This window comes from Cyprinus carpio, chromosome A3, assembly GCF_018340385.1.
Source record: "Cyprinus carpio isolate SPL01 chromosome A3, ASM1834038v1, whole genome shotgun sequence".
Classification (NCBI taxonomy): Eukaryota; Metazoa; Chordata; class Actinopteri; order Cypriniformes; family Cyprinidae; genus Cyprinus; species Cyprinus carpio.
The window spans coordinates 29,961,953-29,982,837 of record NC_056574.1 but is presented as its reverse complement, the minus strand read 5'-3'; the positions used below and the strand labels follow the sequence as shown (position 1 = coordinate 29,982,837).

Here is a 20,885-nt window from a genome sequence, read left to right as displayed (position 1 = left end):
CATTAGCTCGAGTAAAGCTGACCCAAATTGAAGTGCTCAGCTCAAATCACATGTCCATTGTGGATGCGTTTGGAATTCCTGCGTGGCCATGCTGCAAATGGCTGTTGGTTTTTAGACAGCAGAGCTGATTAACTTGATTTAGGATTAAATTGCTTGCACAAAATTTAATTTACTGCTTACCTCTGGCTGAACGGCCAGCAAACATACACACAGAATCAATGTTCTACTGAACGTGCAGTGTCTATATATATATATATATATATATATATATATATATATATATATATATATATATAATTAAATATGCATACAGTTAGTAGAATCAAGTGCAAATTAGAACATCATTAAAAAGAAAGGTCACACATTAAATAGACCTCTATAAAGTGGTCTGATTAGGTCATAAGCTTTAAAATGCTTCAATGCTTCAAAAGATCTGAGTCCCTTAAAAGGCTAGCTGTTGAGACTTATGGGTTTGGAAAGGATTTAAAGTCATTGTTATTTGTTAAATGATATCACCTTCACCCAAAAATACAGTCCACACTAAGTTCCAGTATCAATGAGACCACATGTTGAAAAAGAACAAACCTTTTCATGCTGGCTACTTACTTTTTCACAGCACAAAAATTAAACTGGATTCTATCCTGAATCTGCTTACAGCCTATCATTTCTAATTTTTTTGCCTCTTCTGGTTATCTCTTTTAAAAATATCCCAGAATTCTCTCTGTACCCCTTTATCTAACACTTTTATTTCATTGCATGCACACACATTCTCAAATCTCTTGTGCATTCAGACTGAAAGCTCTGTGTCCCCTCAGTAAATACGCTCAAATCGCTCACGGATTTCATCTGAATCCAGCGTTTTATTTCTCACCTCTCTCTGACATCTCTTAGGAAAGTGTGTGTGTGTGTGTGTTCAAGTGTGTGTGTTGTAATGCAGTCTTTTAATGCAGTGCTCGGTTTAGCACAGTCAGCTCTACAGATATTAACACAATTTACGCAGTTATAGTAATGCAACCGCTAGGATCAACATGATGCAACCATAGAAGGACACACAGCCACACACACACACACATTCATAAAAAAAGCACGTGCCCTTGAGTGAAGTGCAGTATAAAAACCCAATATCCCCGCTGGCCCAGTTTAAAAACAGGCAATCAATGAAAACTGACCTGTTTATTTGAAAACGAGGAGGTATGACCCAGCATTTCTTCTTCTTGAGTGTGTGAATCTGTCTCTCCGTCTCCTTTCTCATAAGGCCATAATGAAACATGCCATTTTAAATGAAAACAAGTTGGTCCGGAGTTGAGAAAATGAGTTCTTTGATGGAGTTCCACAGGGGACAAGATCACTGGACATTTATATGAGAAAGATCAGAACACAACCTCAGCATGAGAGACATGAGAAGGAGAAATAAAGCTCTTTAATGTGAAGGTTTTTGCATCACTCAACCTTTGCTCACCCAAAAATGAATGTTCTTTATGTCTCTCCATACAGGTACAAGTTTCTTTTTGCAAATCCTACTAGTTGCAGTTTTTCATTCAATTCAAATGAATGGGGACAGATTTAAAGCTTTGAAATTACAAAGAGCACCATAAAAGTATGAAAACATGTCAGAAAAAAACAAAAACAAAACAGAATCACTGAGTTGGAAAAAGGATCACCCCCTCCTAAAAATTACTTGTAAACTCAATCAGTTGTAGCTAATCCCCTTCTCAATGGCACACAAAGCTGTGGTCAGTTTGATTAGCTCTGCATGAAAAGAGCTTTCCTGGAGCATTTCAGTCCTTGGTAGTGCAACTGAAGCAAACAATCAATTTGTGAACAGGCACAAGTCAGGAGATGGATACAAAACAATTTCAAAGGCTTTATCAATGCCTAGAAACACAGTGAAATCTATTATTAAGAAGTGGAAGATACAACACAGACGTCTCTCCAAACTGGATGGAAGACTCAGGAAGAAATTGGTCAGAGAGTAGACCAAGAATCCTACAGCAACTCTGAAGCAGCTGTAGGAATTTCTGACAAAGAGTGCTCTACGTGTGCATGTGATATTAATATCACAAATTCTCCACAAATGTGGCTTGTTTGGGAGGGTTGCAAGAAAAAAGCTACTCCTCATGAAAGGCCACATGCAGTCACGACTGAGCTTTGCCAAAATGCATTGTGAAGATTCTGAGGTCAGATGAGACTAAAATTGAATTATTTGGCCTCAACACCAAACAATATCTCTGGTGGATATCCAATATAGCTCCAAATAACAGCATTCCTCCAGTAAAGCATGGAGGTGGTTATGTCCTGTTATGGGGTGTTTCTCTGCAGCAGGGACTGGAGCACTTGTCAGGATAGAAGGAAAAATAAATGGGGCAAAATACTGTCAAATTCTTGAGGAAAATCTGCTGCCCTCTGCCAGAGAGTTGTCAATGGGAAGAAGGTTTAGCCTTCCAACATGACAATGACCCAAAGCACACAGCAAAACTGACCACACAGTGGTTGAAGGAGAAAAAGGTGAATGTTCTTGCATGGCCTGTCAGAGCCCAGACTTAAACCCCACTGAAAATCTGTGCAAAGACTTGAAGACTGCAGTCCACAAACGATCATCAAATTTAACCGAACTTCAGCAGTTCTGAAAGGAAGAGTGGGCAAATATTGTGAAGTCTAGATGTGCAAAGTTAGTAAAGACAGAGATATATCCCAACAGACTAAAGACTTTAATTAAAGCAAAAGGTGGTCCAATAAAATACTGACACAAGGATCCTTTTTTCCGACTCAGTGATTCTGTATGGAAGCAGATTAGTCTCAAATATAATTCACGCAAAAAACACGATTCACACATGCATAGACAATTTCACATGCATGAAACCTAATTCACGTACACACAAAAAAATTCACGTGCATGAAAAAAAAATATATATTCACAAAAAGCAATTCACATGCGCAAAATAAAATTATATATTCATAAAATACATTTCACAAATGCAAAACACAATTTGTAGATATACAACTGTGCACAAAAACCTTTGAATGTTTAAAAATGTACGAGTGTCTGAATGTACAAATCGTCATTTACTACGAATCCACTCGGATTTGTGTGTGTGTGTTTTTTGAGACTTTTCCTGGCAGAGCTCTCTTCCCACGTGGGTCTGTCGTACTCTTTAGCCAATCAGATGCGAGCTTACCATTCAACCAATCATATCATAAGCCACTGAGAGTTCATTCAAGGAGCACGATTCTGCGCACCTTTTGCACAATATGGATTAATTAGAACGGAAATTAAGCCTTTACATCAGTAATCCCATAGACTGTAAAAGAAATGGACACAGCGACCCAATTGGAACTCAATTGAGACAAGTGAAGCCCATTTTTCTGCGATTTTTAGCACTTCCGTTTCTGACGCGCAGACTCAAACAAAGGAAGCTTCTGCCATTATTGTGACTTCATCTGAACATGTGCAAAACTACTCTCCTTGAATGCACTCTCAGTGGCTTATGATATGATTGGTTTGAATGGTAAGCTCGCATCTGATTGGCTAAAGAGTACGACAGACCCACGTGGGAAGAGAGCTCTGCCAGGAAAGTCTCAAAAACACACACACACAAATCCGAGTGGATTCGTAGTAAATGACGATTTGTACATTCAGACACTCGTACATTTTAAACATTCAAAGGTTTTTGTGCACAGTTGTATATCTACGAATTGTGTTTTGTATTTGTGAAATGTATTTTATGAATATATAATTTTATTTTGCGCATGTGAATTGCTTTTTGTGAATATATATATTTTTTTCATGCACGTGAATTTTTTTTGTGTGTACGTGAATTAGGTTTCATGCATGTGAAATTGTTTACGCATGTGTGAATCGTGTTTTTTGCGTGAATTATATTTGAGACTAATCTGCTTCCATAATTCTGTTTTTTTTTTCTTTCTGGCATGTTGGTGTTAAATCTTTCACTTGGATGTTATAAATTGCACTGAATAAATACAGCTGGATAAAATAAAAACTGTGTCCCTTTCCATTTCAGGCTGCAAAGCAATACAATGTGATATTTTAAAGGGGCTGATTCTTTTCTACACCCACTGCATTTGTTTAATTTAAACAATCCCATTTTCTCAATTTCATGAAGGGTGCCAATACATCTTTAGTTGCCTTTAGACTTCATTAATCTGCATTAATCTGACGGCAAACTGTTGAGAGAGTGTGAGAAAGCAAGCGAGAGAGAATTGCCTTAGGGATTGACGTCTTGCTAGTATAGCTTCAGTCTCTTTTTTTACTCTGATTGTTACATGAATTTGCTTGTGCGTGCACATATAAGAGGTGAGGCATTTAAGGGTGAGATGCTTCTCCTCTTTTTTTTTTATCAACCAACAAATTTTAATTTTGGGGTAAACTTTTTTTTAAAGATTACATTTAACATTGTTATTAAATTATCAGTGTTTGTAAAGATTAACTTTAAGTGAGCGTTAGATGATGGCAAAGGTAATCAAAATATTAAATTAAAAATAGGAGAAATGAGCATGAACAAGTCATAAATTACCAATGTACAGTGCATCCCTAACAGTAACACACATTCCTCAAATAGTGGCATGCTAGATGAATGCTAACTAGCTACCTGAATAATAACAGACAGTTGATACTGTTTTCCCCTTTTAATAATCAAATCAATTCCCTCCATTTATTTGTTCTTGTTTCAATCAGATTAAGTAATTGATTTGTGAACAGTTACATTTCAACTGTATTTATGTAATTCAAGGCTGCAGTCGTGATGCTTTGGCTAAGCATTTGTGTCTATGTTATCTTTCTGGCCTTAGTTTGTCTGTGCTTGTGTGAATGAGCGAGACTTTGACTTTGTCAGTCAAAGAATGTTAATTTGTGGTCAAATAGCATCTATGAATCTTTATCTGTGTGTGTGTGTGTGTGTGTGTGTGTGTGTGTGTGTGTGTGTGAGAGAGAGAGTGTGTATATGTGTGAATCACAGGGCATTTTAGTATATTTAAGTTTTACAGACCTGATACGAGTTGACAGGTGTAGCTAAACACAGCTAAACAGCATGTATAACACAGGGAGCAAGAAAGACAAATGCATAAATGCTAATTGTATGCAATGCATGTGGTCTTTTGATTTATATAGGGTATGTGCGCGAGTCATTATTCAGTAGCAGTGATACCATGTTAGTGACGTGGTCATGTGATCACAGGAGGTCACTGCGATGCTGGGATGTAGATTTAGATATTCTGGATTTCACAGCAGCGGTCCAATCAATAGCCATGAACTGTTAGTAGGTCGTTAGCCAGCCCTCCGCTCAGCATTCAGTACAGATGCATCTGCAATGAGGAAAACAGAGATATAGATATATCAAAAAAGGTGCATCACAAAAAAGATGTCCTGGTCATTCTTGACCTTCTAAAACAAACAATTAAGAAATTACATTGAGAAAAAAACATACATTTATTTATTAATGATTATGGCAGTGCGTCTGGTGTTTTATTCCTCCTGGGTCTTTTAATCCACCAAACTCGGCACAGTCCTTCAGGCTGTTTTGACTATGTATGCTTTTTTTTTTTCTCTCTCTCTAACTGATTGACCCAACAACACCATTACACTGCTGTGTGTTCAACAAGAAACAACATTTGCATTTTTACTTATTCAGTGTATTGTTTACATAAATTAAACAATTTTGAGTTTTGAGAAAAACTTATTTCGTTTCCATAGTCAAGTGAGCCCTAATTAGATCAACAGTCCTAGATACATAAATGTAAGAGCTTTTAGATTGCAAAAGAAAAAATATAAAAGGCATTAATTTTTAATAATTATAATATTTATATAATATTTATTAAATATTTATAAAGCACATTCTATTTTATTGCTGTATAGTGTACTGATTATTTGTAATTATTATAGTCAATAAGCAGTAATAAAACAAATTAAAAATAAATCTTGTATATCAGTAATTGGGCCTTTAAACATAAAAACTATTACATTTAATTTTTATCTGTAAAAAGCTGTAGTGTGTGTGTGTGTGTGTGTGTGTGTGTGCATGTGTGTGTGTGTATGTGTGTTTTTTTTTTTTTTTTTTTTTTGTTTGTGTGTGTTTGTTTGTTCTTTATTATTTTTATTCATGATAATTAATTTTTTATTATGTATATGTAAATACACAAACATGCATGTAAATGTTTAATGTTTTATTTATATATAAAATATTTATATTTATATATTTATATTTATTTCAATATGTTTAAATTATATACATGTATGTTTGTAAATTTATATATACATAATATATACGGCCACATATGTTATGTAAACAAACATTTTTATTTTGGATGCAATTAATCGCAATGAATCATTTGACAGCACTAATATGTGTGTGCGCGTGTGTAATATTTTATACACAATGTGTTACTTGTGTAACTGTTCGTAAAATTTACTAGCAATTTCTGAGTGGAAATTGTTTCTACACCACACACACACACACATATATAGATCTCTACCAAATTCTTTTTGACATTTTTTTAAATTATTATTCTAAGAACGTATTCATTTATGCTTTAATTTCTCTTACCTTGAAAGCAATATTAAGGCAAACCTCATCACGCCAACATTAGAGTTTGTCTAGCTCTATCATACTACACCAGAGAACATTCGAATGACAGCATACCTCGCCTCATGCATACATCAAATTCAGTTTTATTTATAGTATGCCACATCTGCTGAAAAATCTACTGTATTTTGCTAAAAGCACTTCTCTGACCACATGTGCTTGACTTCCAGCAGTGTAACGGGGTGTCTGGAGTGTAATCACATCAAATACAAACACATTCGATCTGTTCCCTGCGGTCTGGGTGTCTTTGATGTTACACTCCGCATTCTGTGGTGTGAATCATCCTACTTTGGTTGTGTATTTCTGTGTTTGATGACTTAGCATCCATGCTCAATTGTTTTAAGTGTGCATATCTACACATAAGCTCTACTTTGAAGCATATATACGCAAGCTGGGTGTGTGTGTGTGATGCACCACAGTGACGTCAGTCATTTAGCTTTGCCCTGAAGCCTCATCTGTTCTGGAAAGTGCTATATGTGTGTGTGTCTGTGTCTGTGTGTGTTTGCATTCCCAGTGACATTTGCATCTGTGTGTGTGTGTGTGTGTGTGTGTGTGTGTGTGTGTGTGTGTGTGTGTGTGTGTGTGTGTGTGGCAGAATGGGGGAAGACTTTTGTGATGTTTTCATTCAGATAATGATGAGAGATGAAATAAAGGAATCTGATACAAGGTATAGATTTACATGGCCAGCAAATCTGACCGCACTAAAGCAGCAATCTGAATAACGAACTAGCATGTAAGTGTCGTGTGGTTTTGGTTTACGGTCATGTTTTCATGTGCTACCCTGTTTTGTGTCAAGGACTTTTATGTTGAGGTGTATTCTATGTTCCCTTTGTTTCTATGTTCACTTCTTGTGTTTAATTTCTGTACTTTTGCCTGACTTGTTATTTCCCGTAGTTACCCTTGTTAGTTGTCATAGTGATTCATTAACTCCTCCCCCTTGTTAGCCTTGTTAACCTTTGTATAAATAGCCCTCGTGTTTCCTTTGTTTCTTGTCTAGCGTTGTCCCTGTACTGCTGTTGGTGAGTTTGTGGTCATGATTCTAGTGTGTGGTTCAAGTCAAGTCTTCGTTTGTTTTGGATTACTTTGTCATGTTATCTTATAAACTGCACATGGGATCTTAAAATGTGCCTACAATAGACATGTTACAGTAAATAGCATTATCTGAATATAAAAATAATATGGAAGAAATATAAGTAAAAATGAGCATGTTCTAATTTTAATTTGATTTATTTTAAGACACCTCAATCTGTTTATGATGACAAAGGCCTGGAGCAAGTACAGAATGTGAACAAAGCTTCTAGTAAGCTCGATATCACACATTGCTGCGTTCTGAAGTGTCTGAATGCAATCCATAATTCATTGGTTAAACTGCTGACATGTTTATAGCTAGCAATAATGCATATTAAATATATACCATACAGTAGAGTCCTTTCACACTGCACGTTCGACCTGGAAAATTGCTGGAACATTGCTGGATCACCTTCTGTGTGAATGCAAACACGTCCCGGGATGGATTCGGGGATCGATCCCGGGTTGGGGACCTAGTAACATTGTTGGGTTCAGTCCTGGAATGAGCTCTGTGTGAACAAAAGCCAGAACCAATGGCGTGTCGAGGTGATGACGCACGTTATCGTGTGACTCTTTTACCTGGTGTTTTGAAGGCAGATCAACGTTCGTGACGAAAAAATATGTGCAAACTGTAATCAAGCAGAGATCAAGTAGTTCCTCACTATCCACGCTGAAGCTGAGATCGTTCACCAGTTCAAGGGAAAGTTAACTTGCCTAGTGTTTTTTACTCATGCATTACACGTCACATCCTGATGTCACGCGTCAATCAAGTCAACGATATCACTGTAAACGAAGTGTCCCCAACTAAGCAAGCCAGAGGCAACAGCGGCAAGGTACCAAAACTCCATCGATGACAGAATGGAGAAAAAAACCTTGGGAGAAACCAGGCTTAGTCGGGGGGCCAGTTCTCCTCTGACCAGACGAAACCAGCAGTTCAATTTCAGGCTGCAGCAAAGTCAGATTGTGCAGAAGAATCATCTGTTTCCTGTGGTCTTGTCCCAGTGGTTGTCTGAGACAAGGTCTTTACAGGGGATCTGTATCTGGGGCTCTAGTTGTCCTGGTCTCCGCTGTCTTTCAGGGCAGTAGAGGTCCTTTCTAGGTGCTGATCCACCATCTGGTCTGAATATGTACTGGATCCGGGTGACTGCAGTGACCCTCTGACTGGATCTGGTGGTTACGGTGACCTCGGAATAAGAGAGAAACAGACTAATATTAGCGTAGATGCCATTCTTCTAATGATGTAACAAATACATCGGGTGTTATGGGAAGTGTTCCCGGTTCCGGTTTACCTAATTAATGCAACCTAAAAATCCTTTAATGGATTTGGATATTAGAAGCATATTAGTGTGTTATGTGTAAGCCAGGTTAAAGGGTCTTTAATCTAGATTTAAACTGCAAGAGTGTGTCTGCCTCCCGAACAATGTTAGGTAGGTTATTCCAGAGTTTAGGTGCTAAATAGGAAAAGGATCTGCCGCCCGCAGTTGATTTTGATATTCTAATTATTATCAAATTGCCAGAGTTTTGAGAACACAGGGGACATGGAGGATTATAATGTAACAAGAGCTCGTTCAAATACTGAGGTGCTAAACCATTCAGGGCTTTATAAGTAATAAGCAAGATTTTAAAATCTATACGATGTTTGATAGGGAGCCAGTGCAGTGTTGACAGGACCGGGCTAATATGATCATACTTCCTGGTTCCAGTAAGAACTCTAGCTGCTCCATTTTGGGACTAACTGGAGTTTGTTTATTAAGCGTGCAGACAACCACCCAATAAAGCATTACAATAATCTAACCTTGAGGTCATAAATGCATGGATTAACATTTCTGCATTTGACACTGAGAGCATAGGCCGTAATTTAGGTATATTTTTGAGATGGAAAAATGCAGTTTTACAAATGCTAGAAACGTGGCTTTCTAAGGAAAGATTGCTATATTTGTGTCAGCTCCTGTGTATTTATTTTGAGGAGCATATTTCTGGTGTTCTTGCATCACATACAGCACACTGCAGGATTATTATTACAATTAAAATGATACGGACCCCCGCACATGCCATGCAGGAAAAATACTAGGCTAAATTGTGCAAATGATTTATAAATACAGAACGAATTTGTAAATTGTGTGCACGATTTGGTACATCGAGGGAACGAATTAGTAAATCGTCTGCACTATTTATTTTTTTCTTGCATGTCATGTGCGGGGCTCTATAAAACGTTAATAGTAGTAATAAAAAATAAATAGAGATTTGAAATTCTATGAGATATTTAAATAAAAACATTTATAATTATTAATAATCTGTAACCCTTTAAAATAAGGTTCCATTTGTTAACATGAACTAACAATGAAAAATACATCTAAAGCATTTATTAATCTTAATGCTAATTTCAAGATTTACTAATACATTATTAAAAATCAAAAGTTTCATCTGTTAATATTATTCATTGCACCTAACATGAACATGGTCTAGCATGAACTAACAATGAACAGTTGTTTTTATTAACTGTTAACAAAGTAACAAAACTGTAATAAATGTATTGTTAACTCTTTCTTAACATTAATCCATTAATGTTAACTAATGTAACTAATGTATAAAGTGTTAAAGTTTAATAAAAAATACATAAAATTGTTAAATATTACATAAAATTTAATTGTGTTGCAGATTGCTTTTCAACGCTTGATGTGCTTCATATCATGCAAATAGTTATATAAATGGAATAGAGCTTCTGTGTAAACAGCTAAACAAGAATATTGTTTTATTTATTATAATAAGATGAATAGAGTTTGTGTGTCAGCAACCGGGGTTTATAAGCACTGCAGAGACAGACAGATGCACACGCATGCTCGCACACATATAAATACACCTCCTTCTGTGTTTTGGGACTGTACTTGGCAGCTGTCAGATTCATTATAATTCGAGAGGGGGATCATAGATAGAAAGGGATCCCTTTTTTATTTTTATTTTTTGTGAAGAACGACAAGAGACTACAAATGACTGCATTCATGTGCAGATAACTGCAGAAAGATAGACATGGAGAGACGAAACCAGACCATGATCATGACATTTGGGTAACTTGTGCTGTTTGTTGAACTGTGAGCATGTGTATGTGTGTTTAAGATGCCAGTGCCAGTCCCAATAGGTGATCTATATCAGTTCATCCCCCAAAATGTCCACGCACACAAACATCCCCAGGGACAGAACTGTGTGTGTAAATTTCATTACCTTGGGGTTTAAAATGGTGTTCATGAATGGTCTGACCAAGTGTTTTCAGGGTGTTTCTCAGTTGGGCAGCTTGTCTCCATGTAAAGAATATCAAGGACAAATCACAGATGTAGTTGGTTGTGTTAAGGCAAGCGTATTCAGAACATTTCTAAGCAATCAGACATATAATTTTGACATTAATAGACAAAATTGGTGAAAACATCCCATATACATACCTCTTCTAAATTATTTTTAACATTTGAGGGTTGAAATTGCCGTTTGTTCATTTTTCAGTTTTCCCATAATGCTCTTGTCTCAAATAAGCAGCGAGTCTACACATTTCCAGGAGTCAGCAGACAGAATCTGCTGCTGTCAGGCATTGAGTTTCTACAGAAAATCAGTCAGGAGGGGAAGGATGTCTTCATTGCTTTTCCATTACCTATCAAACCTTCCCTTCCCACCCATAGATTACTAAAACCGATACATGCACTGATATCTGAATGGTTTTATATTCAAGCAGACAACCTTTAACAAGACCACTAGAAATCATGTGAAACGACAAGGGGGGGAACTAAAAGGTCTCTTTTACGCAGATTAGCATGCAAAGATGCACACAGAGTCTCTGGTTTGCTGCAAAACATATCTGCGGCTCTTTGTAGTGTGTCAGGCACATCAGGGCCAAATATTTCCCCTACTGTGATATCGCTAATGCACCAGAAATGCACACATTTCCACACACACAAACAAACATACACATACAGTCTCTCTCACTGGAGCAGCATTAGCCCTGTGGCTAACCGGGCCACTATGAACCATCTGCCTCACCAGCTCAAAGATTCAACTAACTGATTCCCAATGCATGGCCAGTTAAAAAACAAAACTCTCTGCTGAAATGTATTTTAAAGTTATGGATGCTTTAAACTTTACTGTTAATAAAGTGGTTGTAAGTCAGGCTTACCAAGCTAAACCCTGCTGAAAGAATGGCTGGTTTACTTAAGCTTAAATGATCAGCTGTGTTTGATGCTGGTTTTTACATGACCAGATATGGAAGCCTGCTTTTGCCACAGAATAATAAAAGAACAAAGGTAATTGCAACCGTATCTTACACTTCTGATTTTTTTCCCATAATTCTGTTTATATCTCACAAATTCAAACTAAAAACGAAACAAAACAAACAACACAGTTGCGAGGCGTGAACTTCGAATTCTGAGAAAGAAGGTCAGAATTGTGACATAAACTCTGAACTGTGAGGAACAAAGTCTGAATTATGAGATAAAAAGACACTTTCCTTTTATTATTATTATTTATTTAGCCATTTGTGGAAATGGGCTTCCATAAAAAGATGCATCATAACCATAACTTAATTATTTTAATTATCAGTGAATGCATTTGAGCTGAAAGAACTAAAGATCACTCTTCTTCTTTGCTGGCAGGTTAATTAGCTGAAATGCATCCTATATGAGGTTAATCATTAATCAGTCTGCATCTACAACATAAGCAATCTTACAGCTTACACTTGGACACCCTGAAGCAAACAGTGAATTTGAACAGTTGCACGCTAGTCTAAATGCATAACTCACACTGTTTATGAAGCACTGCAGTAACAACATACACATGATGCAATATCCTAAACAGTCTCTAAAACATGGAAAGTTATTTTCAATATTTTAATTTTGAATTTTTTTATTAAAATGATATCCCATTCCTAGTAGAGTAAATTGGACTAGATAATGATGATTTATAATGATCATAATATAATTATTAAAGAAATAATTTGACAATGTAACAATGACGAAAAATAACATTTTTTTTTTCTCTATATTGGCAGTTACTGCATCGATTAGGAGGTAGTCTAGCGTATAGGTCTATGAGTTCTTGTCAAAGTACTCCCAACCGAGTCTTAAAGTGAGTTTAGGAGCCAGTTGGGGGCACTTAAGACTGATTTGGGATGCCTGCAGTTAGTCTTTCCACCTGTGATTACCACTGGAGCGTCTTAATAGGAATTTTGCTGAAAAGTAACAGTTTAATTAAAGACCACATGTTTCTGTAATGAAAACGGAACATGCTGAGAGAACATCAGCAAGATTGGAAATTTCTCACATAATTTCTGCTAATACACTCACGCAATCCAATCCAGCATATGTATGGCCAATCAGAAATTCATTCATCACACACATGAGCATCCCTGGAAGTTAAGACCATCAGCATGATTAAACGATCATTTTCTATCAATAAACGGCTGAATGATGGTTGATTGCTGCTCTGTTCTGAAGTATAAAAGCTGGCCGTAGGTGAAACAGATTGAGCCGTTTAAAATATTTAATTGCAAAACAGAACAGCAAGAGAACAGAGTTATTCTTGGTGAACACAGCTGGGAGCAGATGAATAGAGCATATGTGTAGATGTTTCTCAGATTGCATGTATAAATGCTCTGTGCATCCTTACATGTGATCACGACATAAGAAACATTCTCCTGAGAGCAACCGTGAAAGACTAACATGTGATTTGGGATGCATTTAAAGATCATGTTGCCACATTCCTACAACCTTAAGCCACCAGAGATAAGTGTTAATTCTAGCACAATGCAAATTTAAGATCAATCACAGACATGTCAGTTTAATCAATTGTCGTGTCAGGGTTTGTTTTAAATACACATTTCCAACTAAATTTCCCAGTGGAAATCTGCATTAAATTCTTCACTAAGAACAAACTGTGCCCACTGATTACTCTGAGTGATGACTAAAGTCCTCTGCTGCCTCTTTTCTGAATCACAACTCTTCGTAATAATTTAATTGGTTAAAAAGAACATGCATTTTTAGTTTAACCAATTTCGTAGTTGAAAGAGAATGTTCTAAACTGACATTAATGTTTAATTACTTTGCAGTTTGTGGAATTTCTTTTAAATATGTGGAATTGGTGAAATAAAACCACTGTTGCCTGAGGTCAAAGTATCAGTCTGTATGTTTGTTTTGGTTGGTAATATTGTTTATTTTTTTGTTTTTTTTTAAGTGTAGGAGAATAACTGATTTTTGAAAGTATTTTTGTCTTCCTGCACTGACAGATTTCATGTTAAGTATAAGTTTAAATGAGAAAAATCTGCCAGTGCAGTAAAACACAACGCACTGATATTTATGAGATAATCGGTAGAAACAAGTCTAATATCTTTTGCTTTGAAAAGAAAATGTATCATATATATGATTTTCGTGTTGTTAGCACAATATAATAGGGTTAAAATCAGCTTTTTATAATGACTATTTCTTTTAAAAAAGTAATACAGCAATATAGGCTGTTTAAATAACCTGTTTGTTTTAACACTTTCCTTCACAATCAGCTGTAAAATAAGCTATCTTCATGTCCACCAAAGGTTTAGATATGATACGGCTTGCTAGAGGAACAGGAGGTTTGTAGAAGTTTGTTGACAGCCATCGTCCTGTGTGGCCTATACTGGCTTTGAGGAGACAGTAGTACTCACAGGGCACCACATCAGTCAAGCATACAGCAGAGAGCTGGCCGGAGCCGAGTGCCTCATTCTCCAGGTCGTTATCATGAAAGAGACAGACCCTTCTTGTATGCCTTAGCCCAGCGTTCCTGGCAGCTTTTGCTTTAGAAATGTCCCACGGTTCCATCCTGCTCTGAGTCTCAGCCTGTGGAATGAAGAATGATGAGACAATGATGTCACAAGGGAAATAACGGAACCTTGAAGCTGAGCAGAATTATTTTGAATTGCACTCAAATCAGGGCACGCTTGGACTTCCTGTGCAGCTACAAAATTTTAATGCAACCACTGAAGCACTTGCTGGATGGGGGATGGATGAATTGAGAGGGTTGGTTGGTAGTGAAGTGTTAGCAAGACATTAAAGCAGCCCTGAGAGTTTAGAGATGGCTCAGTACTGGACGATTGGTGAAGGTCACGGTCACTGGAGCTCCCAGTGAGGCCTTTGGATGGATTCTGAAAGTGAGAACAGGAGTTAGTGAACAAAGGAAGGGACAGAGCCAACTCAGCCAAGGATGGTTGGGGCAGTTTTTGAAACATTCTTTGAAAGCAAAAAAACAGAAGACTAGAAGAACGAGTGCAAAGAGTAAAATGAGTGCAAAGAAGTAGATTCAGTAAATAAAATGAAAAGTTCATGTATAAATTAACAAACAAACCGGTATATGGTGTTTGGTGACAAATGCATCCATCTTTAAAGTTCTTATACTATAGGTATGATTCCTGTGTAACAATGGAATTATGATGTAATCTAGCTTTAAACTGACTCTTCATTAAGCCCCGCCTTAAAATTCTACTGACCAATCCTACTTTAGCAACTGTTGCCATTCGCCATTTTGCTAGACAAACATTTTTTTTTTTTTTTTTTTTTTTTTTTTTTTTTTTTATGCACATCTAGGATATGTGTGATAGATTGTTTTTAAACAGTTATGCAAATGATCCACTTATAGGGATAAATTAATTTTGAAATGCAATGTTAAACTATGTATGGCCCTTATTCACAACTGAACATGAAGAACTACATTTATGTGTTGATTCAGCTCATTACTGTGTTGATAGTGAATGTGTTGCAGAAACGCTAGAAACCATTCTGTTTACTTACAGTAATGTGATCAGCTGTAATCGCTTTCAAATGAGGATTTTGTAATTTTAATTGACAGTGAAAAGTGTTTGCCGCAATTTCAGTTTGTGGTCTTTGCAGTTTTTAATCACTTTGCTGCATAATTGAAACATTTATTTACAAAAAATGGCTAAAATACTTTGCAATGTCCTTATTCTTTCCAAAAATGAATCTTTACTAAAAATCACACTATTCGCAGAAATCTCAAGTTCATTCCTTTCCTCGAGACATGTAATGTTGGGTAGCTAAGACTTGAAGACAAATGACTTGAATTAGTGAGACGTGACTTGGACCGAATGCAAAACACTGGCCTGGGCTCATGTCTGGTTTGTATCGCTCACCCTTATTAGCCAAGTGCCTTGCTGAGAAACTGATGGCGTACAAACCCTTCTCTTTTTAGGGCCCTGACGGAACTGCTGAAACAGCCAGGCGAGCCCGGGGGTGTGGACAGAGGAGGAGGCCACCACTCTATGGGATCCAACGGCACCTCTGGCAGGACAATGCGCACCAACAACGGTGAGTCAGAGTTTCAGAGTCTCTGCTGACTGTATAATGAATGTCAAATAAAATATAATGAATGTCAAACATTCAATTCAATAGAAGCCTTGACAGGTTTCTTGCATTTGGTTTTAACCAGGAAAAAATGTCTGGCCATCTTGTTTTAAGTATAAAGTAATTTAATTTTGATAAATGTTTGGTTATGTGCTTTTGTCATATTTATTAGTTTTTAAAAACACTTTTCTCTTAATTTTTCTATGTTTTATATTTTAAATGTTCTATTAATGATTTTTTTTTTTTTGGCAGTATAAAATACCACTACGCTTAACTCTAAATATAAACTGTGCAATGCAACTCATTCTGAAATGTGCTACGGGGCACGAATTGTACTTCAAATTTAGTCTTGATGAGGAGAGATGTACTTTTACTTTTATGCAATCAGACTTTGCCTGCAAGAAAAAGGGAGGGGAAAAAAATCATTAAGACGGAGATAACCATCTGTTATATAACCTAAAGTGCTTTTCTCCCCCAGAACACCCTGGCAATCACATATCAACACCTTTAATCATGGCAATGACTTATTTTTGTATTTCTGTTTAATGCCACTAGAGGTGCAGCCATTATACTTGAAAGCTTTAAGATGACTTTGGTTTGCTTGAATAAATTGCTAAATTAATTTATTATTATTATTAGCTATGTCATCATTCAGTACATTCACATTTTCTTTGCAGTCAAACCTAAAGTTCTTGTGCGATCACGAACCATTAAATGTTCCACAGATACACATCAGCTGACAACGTTATTTACAAAATCTCAGCAAATACATTGAGGTTTTTTATAGGCCATCACCTTTGGACCCTGTGATAGCTATGAAGTGGAATGAGGGAGTAATTAAATTTGCGGATATGAGAGGTCCTACTGCTGCTCCCTCTCAGCCTTGGAAGAGGAAGTGGTTTAATGAAGCAACTGTGCTAATTAAGGCATTATTAAGTAACTTCAGCCAAGACCTGCTGATCAAGAACACACTGTCCTTCTGTCTGAGAATTAGGGACCCATTTATCTCTCCATCTCACGCACGCACTTCATCACAGGTGTGAGTTTTCCTTAGGAGTGTGAGAATTTCCACTGTGCCAGTGTTTCTGCTCGTACTTCTTTTATCTTCTTCCTTTTTAAATCCACCTCAAGAGTTTAATTAAGTGCTCATTAAACCAGCTTGATCACACTAAGGGACACAAGAGTCTAAGAACCATCCATCTGCATATACACACATACAGCTGAAGAGTCGTGACCGGTAGACCCACGTCGACACAGTTGGTCAGGAAGGACGGATGGATGAATGGGTTTGAGAGGAGGAGGAAGACCGAAATGAGGTGATGAAGGTGGAGTGTGATGAGGAACTTGATGAGATGAGTGCTTTTCAAATAGGGGTCTGTAGACCAGCTTAAAAAATAGACCTAAATAAATAATAATTTACAAAAAGCACAAACATTAATTTAATTCCTTGGTTAATATAATCTTAACATTTAATGCATGGAACAATTTTGTTGACATAAATGTTAAGGGCAATTTTTACATCAAACTGCAGGTAGTTATTGATGTAGTAGGTGGTTTCCCCGTTTTTAGAAGTGTAAAGTGGTCTGCGATCTTTGTTGGAGTCCACCACCTGAAAAAGTTTGAGAACCACTTTCCAAAGGAAAGAAAATTAGATTTAAGGAATCAAAAAACCCAGATGAGAGAACCTGGCAGAGAAAAATAGAAGGGAAATGAGACCAAGTTTGAATGAATAAATAGTAAGAGAGAGATGGGAAGGGAGGAAAAAGACCTAAGGGGAGGAATAAAGAAAGAGCGAATGAGACAAGAGGAAAGATGAATGAGTGTGGGAGAGGCATGGTGTGGGTGTGATAGGCTGTCGTATGAAAGGAGAATTAGAGTGATGTTTAGAGAGGAAAATGAGAACTGAATGACAGAACTGACTCTTTTATCCCAGCTCACTAATTCCTGGGATCATGACCTTTTGCAGACGTGTATACTTTAATGACCATATTTCCAATTATATTTGTTTTTAGTGATGTTTACAACAGTCAGGATCACAATTTAATCATAGCTAAGGTGAATATAAACACAAAGCAATAAACTCAGGCATGTAGCTCAACCCACATTGTTCTTGCAGTGGACATTAATAATATCATGCAGCTTATTGTCATTATGCCCTGGCAATCACCCACAAACACCTTAGCATAATTGTGGCAAGTTTTGCAGCCATACAAAACAACTTTACACTTTTAAAAATAATGGTTTTCTAAAGAACTATACTCTAAACAAAAATGGTGTTAAATAGCACTAAAAGTGGTTCATTGGCTTGTAATCATAGTGGAACCACTTTAAAGGTGCTATACAGTGTCTTTGTCAAATGGTGTAATGTAGAGCCATAAGAGGGACCCCATATGTTACTCCACTCTCATATGATTGCTATGAAGGGGAATTTACCACACTGGCAAAAGCTTTTTTTGAATCACTTTTATGCTTCGAAAACCTTAACTATACAGGGGGTTTAACGGGTTCTTTGTATGGCAGTGGTGCTATATAGCACCTTAACCACCCCAAAGAACCGCTGAAAACCATACATGGCTTAACAAGTTCTTTATATGGTAGCAGTGCTAAATAACTCCTCAACCATTCTAAAGAACTGCTGAAGAACCAGAATTACAAGTTATTAAAGGAACATTTTGATTCTACACTCCAAGGCCTAGCTTCACAGTCAGGGCTTAGTCTAATGGCGCTTTTCCACTGCATGGTACGGCATGGTGCGGCTCACATTTGGGGGGTTTTCCACTGTGTATAGTACCTGGTACTTTTTCCAGTACCACCTCGGCTGAGGTTCCAAGCGAGCCGTACCATTACCAAAATGTAACGTGTAAACCCTGCCGAACACTGATTTGCCGGAGAAAATTGCCACTACCTGTGTCATTGAACTTGCAACATGAGACACTACTGAAGACCCACTAGTTTAAATCAGCACAGTCAATGAGGACTTTTTTCGAACGAGCGCACCTTTTTTTAAAACAACAAAATAATGGCGGTTTCGTGGTCTGTTGAGTAAGTACAGATGTCCCTCCCTTTGATTGCAGAGGAGCAGATTCAGTGAGAGCTTGATGGGACGACGAGGAATGAAAAAGTTTTTGAGGAGGTCACTCAGCATGGCAGTAGAGGCAGCACAACTATAACAACATGTCTATATTCCCGCCCATTCTAAGCGGTACTAAACTGCAGTGGAAATGCAAACTGAGCCAAGCCAAGGCGAGCCATACCATGAAGTGGAAAAGCGGCATAAGGTTTAGGGCACAGTTCAATTAGCACTTTTAAGTATCTTTTATAAACGTTCCTTAGGAAAAAACAATGGCACTGTGAATTGTCAGTGCAAGTTTCTTTCAGTTGTGGCCTAATGGTTAGAGAGTTTGACTCCTAACCCTAAGGTTGTGTGTTCGAGTCTCGGGCCGTCAATACCACGACTGAGGTGCCCTTGAGCAAGGCACTGAACCCCCAACTGTTCCCCGGGCGCCGCAGCATAAATGGCCGCCCACTGCTCCGGGTGTGTGTTCATGGTGTGTGTGTGTTTACTGCTGTGTGTGTGCACTTTGGATGAGTTAAATGCAGAGAACGAATTTCCGAGTATGGGTCACCATACTTGGCTGTATGTCATGTCACTTTCACATTAAAACAGCTCAGATATGCATTTTAGTCTGGGACTAGACTTAAGCCTTGTCTGTGAAACTGGTTGTAAAAGTTTTGTCAGGCAACCCTAAAAATGTACTTCATATGGTAACATCTACAGTTTTATTGATTTTAATCTATCTAGCTACACAGTATGTTACAATGGTAAAATAATTTGATCAGGTAAAAGTGTACTTCTTAAAGTAATGATTTTACAGTCTAATTCAAAACGATATTTCTAATAAAGTAGCTTACATAGTAAATTATAATAATACAAATATCTCAAAACATTTTCCACCATTTCAACTACACATTTCAAAAAGTGTGTGTGTGTGTGATTGACAGCTTGCTTGTGACAGGTGGAGAGATGTTTATGTTCATCTTACAGGAAATCTTACAGTTTATCTTTGCTGTTTGGCCGAGAAGTCAAACACCTCTGGAACCACCTTCAGGCAAAAACACTTCATTTCTTTCACCTGTTCTGGAGAGACACATCTCTTACATAGACAATTTTACTGCTGATATAAGCATGTTTTTACTGCATTTCTAAAGATGCAGACCTTACGAGTCTGGCTGAGTGCAGAATGCTTCATATGTGCAGCTAATGAGTGCAACAGCATGAGTTGTCACACTGTTTGCATTTGATGATGAGACATTGCATTGTTTGTGTGCATGTAAGAGAAAAAGGCTGTGCCATATGTGCCAATCATGTTCTTGGCAGACAGTGTGTGTGTGTGTGTGTGTGTGTGTGTGTGTGTGTGTGTGTGTGTGTGTGTGGGTGGGATCGAGGCGGGTTGTATGACAGACCACCCATGAAAAACACATCCATCACATCAAAATGTGTGTGTTGAGGATGACGTTAGTGTCCATATGTCTGGGAGTATATTTTTATCAGTGCTGTTACTGTAATCGCAGTCTAGTACTGGTGGTATGAATAATGTTTTATAAATATGAAGTAGTACATTTCAATAAGACAAAAAGGATATAAGACTGGGGGCAATATTTATGAAAAAGATGTGACTAGTATGAAGGTGATAAAACACTAAATTCCGATTTCTGTTGCCAAAATGTATAAATAAATAATAAATTAATAAAAAATTTAAATGAAAAAGTAAATAAAATAAAAGGTAAATATTACAAAAGTGTGAAATTGAATACATTTATAAACGTCTTTAATAGTTAACATTAAAATTGTTTCATGGTG

The 20,885-nt window shown here is 37.1% G+C and overlaps 1 protein-coding gene across 2 annotated transcripts in view; it reads left to right on the top strand.

The window, feature by feature from the left end:
• LOC109049032 (protein shisa-9-like) overlaps positions 1–20,885 on the top strand; it is a 58,012-nt gene that overhangs the window by 13,427 nt on the left and 23,700 nt on the right. For both annotated transcript variants that reach the window (XM_042728968.1, XM_042728966.1), the window contains exon 3: positions 15,873–15,988. In XM_042728968.1, the coding sequence (XP_042584902.1) occupies positions 15,873–15,988 (116 nt within the window). The remainder of the gene's footprint in view (positions 1–15,872; positions 15,989–20,885) is intronic.